Genomic DNA, 9,093 nt, shown 5'->3' on the forward strand with positions numbered 1-9,093 from the left:
CCTTATCCTGCTACCTCAGTGAATCTCTTTAAATCCAAACAGTGCCTTCAAGACAGACCATGCTCTGTCTTTCCCACGTTTTTGTACGCCAGAGTGAAAATCTTCCATTCTTTGATCATGAAATAAGACCTGATTGTGTCCTTGGGATTACTTGGAAAGTGGCTGCTGGTGCCTGTTAATTTCAGTATCCCCAAACTCCTTTCAGTTTGTTGAGGCAATCATGGAATCGTGGAATGGTTTGGGTGGGAAGGACCTTGAGGATCATTTCATTCCCACCCCTGCCATGGCAGGGACCCCTCCCACTGTCCCCAGTGTCCAGCCTGGCCTTGGGCACTGCCAGGGATCCAGGGGCAGCCCCAGCTGCTCTGGGCACCCTGTGCCAGGGCCTGCCCACCCTGCCAGGGAACAATTCCTCATTGCCAAGATCCCATCCAGCCCTGCCCTCTGGCACTGGCAGCCATTCCCTGGGTGCTGTCCCTGCAGGCCTTGTCCCCAGTCCCTCTGCAGCTCTCCTGGAGCCCCTTCAGGCCCTGCCAGGGGCTCTGAGCTCTCCCTGCAGCTTCTCCTCTCCAGGTGAGCCCCCCCAGCTGCTGGTGCTGGGGGTGATGGAGGGACTGGAGCGCTTTGGAAGTCCCTTCCCACCTTGGTGATTCTGTGTTCTTGTATTGGAAAATATTTTGTGGATTCTTTAAGCAACATTATCTCAGACACTGGCACAGCATCACTTTTCCCTGGTGCCCATGGCTGTGGAAATGTTGTGGAATGTTTCCATGATGTGGAAATGTTGAATTATTTGATAAATTCTGCAGAACATTTGGAGCTGTGCTTTAATTTCTGCTGGTTGTGAATACCTCGACTGAGTGGTTTTTATTCCCAATTTTAGGTACACCTTCAGCTCTGATCATTGCTGGGATTTTCATGGGTGCCCTGCTGGTTGTCCTGCTGGTGGGCGCTCCTCTTGTTTTTGTGTTCTACCAAGCCTACAACAAAATCAAATACGTGTTCTTCCCCTCCTGCCAGCCCCCCCTGAACATCGAGGTGAGCTCTGACTTCTCAGGCATCACACAGCTTCTTTGTAGGAAAATGAACTTTAAATATCATGGAAAAATGATGTTCATGTGTTTTGGGTCAGCCAGGGTTCATTGCAGAGGTTTTATCAGAGGTCTCCAGAGCTTTGTCCAGTCTCCAGCCTGGCACAGGTGCTGCTTAGCAGGATCCTGTTCTGGAATGAGAAGGGCAACACTGAAGTGTGTCTTGAAACCTCTGTACCTGGATTTTCTTTTCATTCTTGTGTGGCCTCCTCAGGTGCTAATCCATGCAATGTTGCAATTCTTTGGTGATTGGCAACTGAGAGCAGGAAAAGGGCTGAGATAAAATGTTGGAGTCTCCCCTTAGTGATGGATTCTGTGAATGCAGCTGGGAGATGGGAGCTGGGATCTGTCCCAGGAACAGGGACAGGAGCAGAGGGAGGCCTCAGGCTGGGCCAGGGCAGGCTCAGCTGGGACAGCAGCAGCAATTTGCCCATGGAAAGGGAGCTCAGGCCTTGGCAGGGGCTGCCCAGGGAGCTTTGCAGTGCCCATCCCTGCAGGTGTGCCCTGGAGGTGGCACTGAGTGCTCTGGGCTGGGGACAAGGTGCCCATGGGGCACAGCTGGCACTGCATGGGCTGGCAGGGCTGTGCCAGCCCCAGGGATTTGGGGATTCTGTGAACTGAAACTTCATCCTAAATCTGAGCTGGTGACCCTAGGGAAACAAGGGGCATGTTAGGGGTGGGAAACCACACATTGCTGCTCAACATGAGCATGGAACCCCAGACTGGGTTGGGTTTGGAGGGACCTCAAATCCCACCCAGTGCCACCCCTGCCATGGCAGGGACACCTCCCACTGTCCCCAGTGTCCAGCCTGGCCTTGGGCACTGCCAGGGATGCAGGGGCAGCCCCAGCTGCTCTGGGCACCCTGTGCCAGGGCCTGCCCCTCTTCACAGTAAAGAATCTGATAAAGCACATTTGTGTGACCGTGGTGATAAGCAGAATTAGTATTTTATTATTTAAATCAGTATATCATTATTATTTATGGATGTTCATCTCTTCCCCTTCTGCTTCTGTCCTCAGGGATTTGGAGCACAGCCCTTCAGCAGCCCTTACCTGTCAGCTGCAGCAGAGGAAGCAGTGGAAAATTGCTGTGTGATTGACTCCATGATCACAGAAGAGGGAAATCAGATTGTTTTCACAGGCTACAAACATTCCACCCAGAGCAGTCGAGACTCAGGGAATTATTCCAACGATGACAACACTTCTGGGAGCAAAGGATCCAAAGAAACACTGGAAAAGGAAATAGTGTAACTCTGGGAATCACAATTCCTTTATGGGATTGTCAACTTCACAGACACTTCAAACCTCTTTTTGATGGAAGTTCCAGCTTGAGGGGGGCACTGTGACCTTTGGGGTCCTCAGGGGGACACGGTGGCCTTTGGGATCCTATGAGGACACTGTGACCTTTGGGGTCCTCAGGGGACACTGTGGACTTTGGGATTGCTGGGTTTGGGTTCCCAGAGCTGCCCTTGCTGGGGGAGCTCCTCAGGCCTGGCTGGGAATGACCCCAGTGTCCCCACCCCACCCAGGGCTGTCCCTCTGCACCAGGAGCAGCTCTGGGCACTTCTCTACTTGAAGCTGTGAGCTGAGCACCCCCTGCCTGCTCCAGCAGAGTTCTGTGTGGGGTCACTCCCACAGTGTTTACACAGCCAGAGGGATCCATGCTGGGCACAATCCTGTGGGATTGTCACCTCCAGCCCCTGCTTGGTGCAGAGCTAAAGGTGCCAAGGGAGCAAGAGGAGCAGCAGTGAGGAGGCTGGGGTTCCTCACGGGGTTCCTCATGGATGTGTCTGGGAATGTTCCCAGTGCTTGTTCCACTCCCCATGCCTGGAATGTCCCAGGCCAGGCTGGACCCTGGGGCTGGGAGCAGCCTGGGGCAGTGGAAGGTGGCCCTGCCATGGCAGGGACGGGTTGGGATGAACTCTGAGCTCTCTCCAAACTCATTCTGGAATTAGCAGGATCCTGGTGGAATTTAGGAGATGCCTTTAGCAGAGGGCTGAGCTTGGCACTCAGAGCTTTCCCTGTTCTGCCAACAGACTTTTCTTTGGACAATCAGGATGTGCTGCAGTAACATTTCAGTTTTCTTATTCCATGTCTTCCATGCTGACTCCACTGTCTTCTGGAGCCAATTTTTTTAAGTCCCTTATTTTTTTATGAAGAAACTGCTTTGGAGTCAGCTGCGTTTGAGCATCCCATGGACTGCTGTTGTTTGTTCTCTCTAGGAACTCTTGGTGTTTATATATCTTTTATTTTTTAATTTTGAAGATACTACCTAATTTTATAAATTTCCTATCCCTGTGTTCATTGAAGAACATAATAAATTTTGCACATTTGCTACTTATCCCTCTCTTGGTTCTGTGTGGTTTTGGTGTAGTGACAGGGAAGCTGTGGATGCTTGGGAAGCTCCCATGAGGAGCTGTCCTTCCTGAAAAACCCAATGTAAAGGGTAGAATGGAATATCCCTATAAATTATGTAGAAATGGAATTAATGGCATCATTTGGACAAAAGTTAATTCATGGGAGGGATTTCACTGCCAGATTTTAAGCAGAGCACCCAGTGAATGTTCCTGAAAGAGGCAGGATAATTCACAGGCAATCCCCATTTTCCTCTGGAGTGCAGAACCAAATGGATGCTAATGAATGGATATTTATTGTTGTTATTATTGTATTTTGTGCTCTAAGTGTGCTTACAGAAAACCTTGTACCAGCTCTTTCCACTGGGGCCAGAAGCAGCAAAACCAGGACAGTGAGATGGAAAAACTCCTTGATTCAATGGGTATTTAAATATCTAATATGAATATATAATAATAATAATAATAGTAGTAGTAGTAGTAGAAAATTTATTTGTTTGTTTGTTTGTTTTAGTGTCAAATATTTAAACTGGAAAATTAAGTTCCTAAATGCCCAAGTCAGCCTCATTCTGATTTTTCAGATGTATCCAGAAATACTGGAAAAAGGATTTGACCAGAATTCTACAGGTCACAGAACTCCTCATCTCAGAGTGTAAAGGAATTGTAATTAAATGGATTTGTTCAGTTCCAAGGTGTTTCTGAGGAATGTGGCCCTTGGGGTGGTTTCCTTCTCCTTGTTCAGGATATTCCCAACAGGATGAGCTTGGAGGTCTTTCCAGCCCGAAGAATTCCATAATTCTGTGATTCTCTTCACTGAATTTATGCTGGTAATGTTGGAATTACCAACATTAATGGTAATGCCCTGGGAAGAGCTGGATTGCTCTGTGTGGGTGTTGGAATAACAGGGAAGTACCTCAAGGTGGGTGTTGGTGAAACCAGAACCACTTAATCCATGTTGATTTTGTGGGATCAATTCAGTATCAGCTCCCAGCCCCAGGGAGGGGAGGATGATGGGGCAGGTTTTGTGTCTGGGACTGAGCTTGTGAGAAACAAGGCTCACTCCTTAACAATTTTAAAAGTTTAATAAGGGATAGAAGGGACTTTTACAGCACTGGGAGCTTGGCAGAGGCACATCAGTTAGTTTGAAATAATTTCCTTACACACTTTCTCATTGCATTGGTCAAATGCATGTTCATGAGGATTATGCATATTCGAACATCCCTTTGAGTTTACACGTTCTGGGAATTCTTTTGCTTGGTCTGACTCTTGGCCCATCTTCTTAAAGTGCTGCAGATGAAATTTATCTGTTTAATGTTCTCTCAAGGCCCCTGTTCTGTGGTTTGCCCGTTCTTGAAAACCAAAGGTCAGTGGTAAATCCTTCCTTGCATTCTTGTTTATTTTCTTTCCAATGTTATCTTACACAGACGAGATTCTCCACAAGTCCATGAAATCCACATTAGCTACTTCCCAAATGATCTGAGTTATTCTCACCATTGGCAGTGAGTTACACAAATAAAAGCATTTAACATCACAATGTGCAACACATAGTCTCTATTTGAATGTTTAGCCAAAGCCTAAATATGGAGGTTTTGGGTTGTTTTTTTTTTTGTTAGGATTAGGATTAAACATATGAGATGGTATTTTTGTTTGGATTTAGATGTTTATTAGTTTTTATCTGTATTATAGTTTTATAAACTGTCAGTTTTATAGTACTTTATTTTAGTAAACTAAAAATGGAGTTGTATTTGTAAGATTTTCTAAGGATAAACTGTCTAATTAAGAAATGACACTTAAATTATTTTTAACTTTTAACTAACTACTTGTGGTCCGAAATGTGGACTTTATTTAATTACTTTTAAAATTAATTTATTTCATTATTTTTATTAATTAAAATTATTTAATTTATTTAATTTTTTTATTTATTTTTTAATTTGTTTTTTATTTAATTAAATACCACCCAAACCCATGGAGAAGAAGGTAAGAAGGACTAGTCTCTGCTCTAAAACTTCTATCTTATTTTATACATATTATTATATTCTAAAAGTTTAAACTCTTAAGTTTTCTACTATGTGATATTACACACTTCTATTTAAACTACACACTTGTAATCTTAATTCTTCTATCATTCAATTTTGGAAGCTTTCTCTATGGCCTCAGGTGAGATGTTGTGTTTTTTTGGGGTCAGTGCCTGTCAGCACAGAAAGTCTGAAATTCTCAGCAAGCAAGGTTCCAACATCTATGCTATAATATATATGTGTCACACTAAAGTAGACAAGCTACACATGATTATATATATCAATATATTTTATATTTATTGATGATATATATGAATATAATTATTATAAATATTAAAGCAGTTCAAAGTGGTCACAAACTGTACTGTATCAAAATTGTCATTATATTATAATTAATATATAAATAATATCATGATTACTGTTATAAATAAGAATTTGCAAAAGCCAATAATGATGGAGAAAGCCAACAGCTCCAGAGTTATTTGGAACGAGCTGAGGGACTCCAGCAGATTTTCCATGGTTGGTCCCAGGGCTGGGACTTTCCCATGACTTCTGCCTTTGGAATGGATCCTGGGACTGGCCTGAATTATTGTTAGAGTTTATTTCTTTAGAGTTTATTAGAGTTTATTTATTTACTATTAGGGTTTGTTTGTAATTGGTTATGGTTTTATTTATTTATTATTTGGTTTTGTTTATTTATTTATAATGTGTTAGGTTTTATTTGTTATTGGGTTTTATGTATTTATAACTGATTAGGCTTGATTTACTTATTATTAGGATTTATTTATTTAATTGTAAGTGATTAGGTTTTTTTATTTATTATTATGTTTTATTTTTTATAATTGATTAGAACCTGCTTACTTATTAGAATTGATTGATTTATAACTTATTAGGATTTCTTTATTTATTATTAGGCTTTACTTATTTAGAATTTATTTGGCTTCATTTATTATTAAGTTTTATTTATTTAGAATTGATTAGCATTTGTTTATTTATTTATTAGGTTTTATTTGCTTATAATTGGTTAGGTTCCATTTATTTATTATCAGGGTTTACTTATTTAGAATTGATTAGGTTTTATTTATTGTTAGTTTTAAAAATTTGTTTCTTTAGAATCGATTTGGGTTTATTTATTATTTTGTTTTATTTGTTTATAATTGATTAGGTTTTATTTCTTTATTATTAGGTTTCATTTGTTTATTTAGAATTGATTCGGTTTTGTTTTATATATCATTAATTTTATTTATTTAGAATTGACTAGGCTTTATTTTTCTATTATTACAGTTTTTTATTAGTTCAGAGCCATATCCTTGATGGGGAGTCCCAGGTGAGAAGTAGGCAAATTTAAAAATAGAGAAACAAATAGACAAATAATGGGTAAATAGATAATTAATAGATAAGTAGATAATTAATAGATAAATCGAATGGTAATAGATAAATCAAATTGTATTAGAGAGCTCAGTGGGTGCTGAATCCATATAGGATTTGGGTGGTGAATCCATGTGGGGTTTGGGTGGTGAATCCATATGGGATTTGGGTGGTGAATCCAGGTGGGGTTTGGGTGGTGGATCCAGGTGGGGTTTGGGTGGTGAATCCATGTGGGGTTTGGGTGGTGAATCCAGGTGGGATTTGGGTGGTGAATGCAGGTGGGATTTGGATGGCTGTTTTTTCAGTGGTGTTGAACCATCCCAGCACCACGGTAAGTGCAAAATTCCTGTAATTGGTGGTTAGACCTCAATAAAAGCAACACATGATGGGGTTAATGTGGCAGAGAACCAAAGAAACTGGGGCTGGACCATGACTTTTTTTATGGGGACTCTTGGAAAAACATTTTTAACTTTTAAATTTTTTTATTTTAAAAAATAATTTTTAATTTAAAAAAATTAAATTAGTTCTATTGTTATTGCTATTAGTTTTCTCTTTCCTGCAGTTCCTGGGAGAAGTCCCAGAAATCCCATCATGAGCACCAAATCCAGCCCTGTTGCCTTGGGGATGCCTTTGCCCTGAGGCAGCAAAAACAAAACATTTCCTGAGCAAAAAGGTGTCAGTGGCAGCTCTGCTTGGCTTTAGGAGATTTATTTCCCTTCCTTTCAGGGTGGATTCATGTCCATCCAGGTATTTTTGGGGCAAGGTGGGGTTTGGGTGGTGAATCCAGGTAGGATTTGGGTGGTGGATCCAGGTAGGATTTGGGACATGAATCCAGGTGGGATTTGGGTGGTGAATGCAGGTGGGATTTGGATGGCTGTTTTTTCAGTGGTGTTGAACCATCCCAGCACCATGGTAAGTGCAAAATTCCTGTAATTGGTGGTTAGACCTCAATAAAAGCAACACATGATGGGGTTAATGTGGCAGAGAACCAAAGAAACTGGGGCTGGACCATGACTTTTTTTATGGGGACTCTTGGAAAAACATTTTTAACTTTTAAATTTTTTTATTTTAAAAAATAATTTTTAATTTAAAAAAATTAAATTAGTTCTTTTGTTTTTGCTATTAGTTTTCTCTTTCCTGCAGTTCCTGGGAGAAGTCCCAGAAATCCCATCATGAGCACCAAATCCAGCCCTGTTGCCTTGGGGATGCCTTTGCCCTGAGGCAGCAAAACCAAAACATTTCCTGAGCAAAAAGGTGTCAGTGGCAGCTCTGCTTGGCTTTAGGAGATTTATTTCCCTTCCCTTCAGGGTGGATTCATGTCCATCCAGGTATTTTTGGGGCAAGGTGAGGGGGTTCCAGGCACACCTGTGCTGGTACCTCTGAGCTCCATCTGCTCACCTGGTAAGAGCAAATTAAAAATCAGATCCATTCCAGTGCCTGAAAAAGTGATCCCACTGCATCCCTGGAGCTCAAACACACCCAGGAAATCTCCTGCCTGGAAAGCTGAACAATCTGGGGCACCTTGGCAGCTTGGGGGCATTTTGGGGACCCATTTAGAGCCTCTTTTAGCTCAGATTATATATACTATATACTGTACTATGTACTATATACTATATATAGATATTATTTATATTATATTGTATTATACATTATATATTTATATTATTTATATTATATACATACATAAATATATTATTTATACACGTACAGCATTGAGGCTGTGAATGTATAAATGGGATAGAATCCCAACTGCCCTTCACACAGCCCAGACCCCAAACTGGGACTGGCACATCCCTGCAGTGCTGGCTTGGCTCTTTCCCCTGGAAATCTCTTCTTTCCTCTGCAAAATCTCTTCTTTTCCTGTTGAAAATCTCTTATTTGCCCTAAAAAATATCTTTTTTTCCCCTTGAAAATCTCATCTTTCCCCTAAAAAAATTATTGTTTCCACTGGAAAATCTCATCTCTCCCCTGGAAAATCTCATCTTTCTCCTTGAAAATCTTTTTTCCCCTAGAAAATCTCATCTTTCCCCTAAAAAAATCTCATCTTTCCCCTAAAAAAATCTCATCTTTTCCCTGGAAATCTCTTATTTGCCCTAAAAAGTGTCTTCTTTCCCCTAAAAAAAATATATTATTTCCCCTGGAAAATCTCTTCCTTCCCCTGCCTGTCACCCCCTCTATGTCTGGACTTGTTTATAAAAGCAGGAGTGTTCACCTCCTCTCACTTCTGCTGAGTTCCTTCAGTGAGTCACAGAATTTCTTCTCACTCTTTC

At 41.5% G+C, this 9,093-nt stretch overlaps 1 protein-coding gene across 2 annotated transcripts in view; it reads left to right on the forward strand.

Annotated features, from left to right (window-relative positions):
- IFNAR1 (interferon alpha and beta receptor subunit 1) overlaps positions 1–3,430 on the forward strand; it is a 14,560-nt gene extending 11,130 nt beyond the window's left edge. For both annotated transcript variants that reach the window (XM_031062637.1, XM_031062636.1), the window contains exons 9-10: positions 884–1,038; positions 2,110–3,430. In XM_031062637.1, coding sequence (XP_030918497.1) covers positions 884–1,038; positions 2,110–2,340 — 386 coding nt within the window. In that variant the 3' untranslated portion in view covers positions 2,341–3,430. The remainder of the gene's footprint in view (positions 1–883; positions 1,039–2,109) is intronic.
- The last annotated feature ends 5,663 nt before the right edge of the window (positions 3,431–9,093 follow it).

The sequence above is a fragment of the Geospiza fortis genome, unplaced genomic scaffold (genome assembly GCF_000277835.1).
Source record: "Geospiza fortis unplaced genomic scaffold, GeoFor_1.0 scaffold96, whole genome shotgun sequence".
NCBI lineage: Eukaryota > Metazoa > Chordata > Aves > Passeriformes > Thraupidae > Geospiza > Geospiza fortis.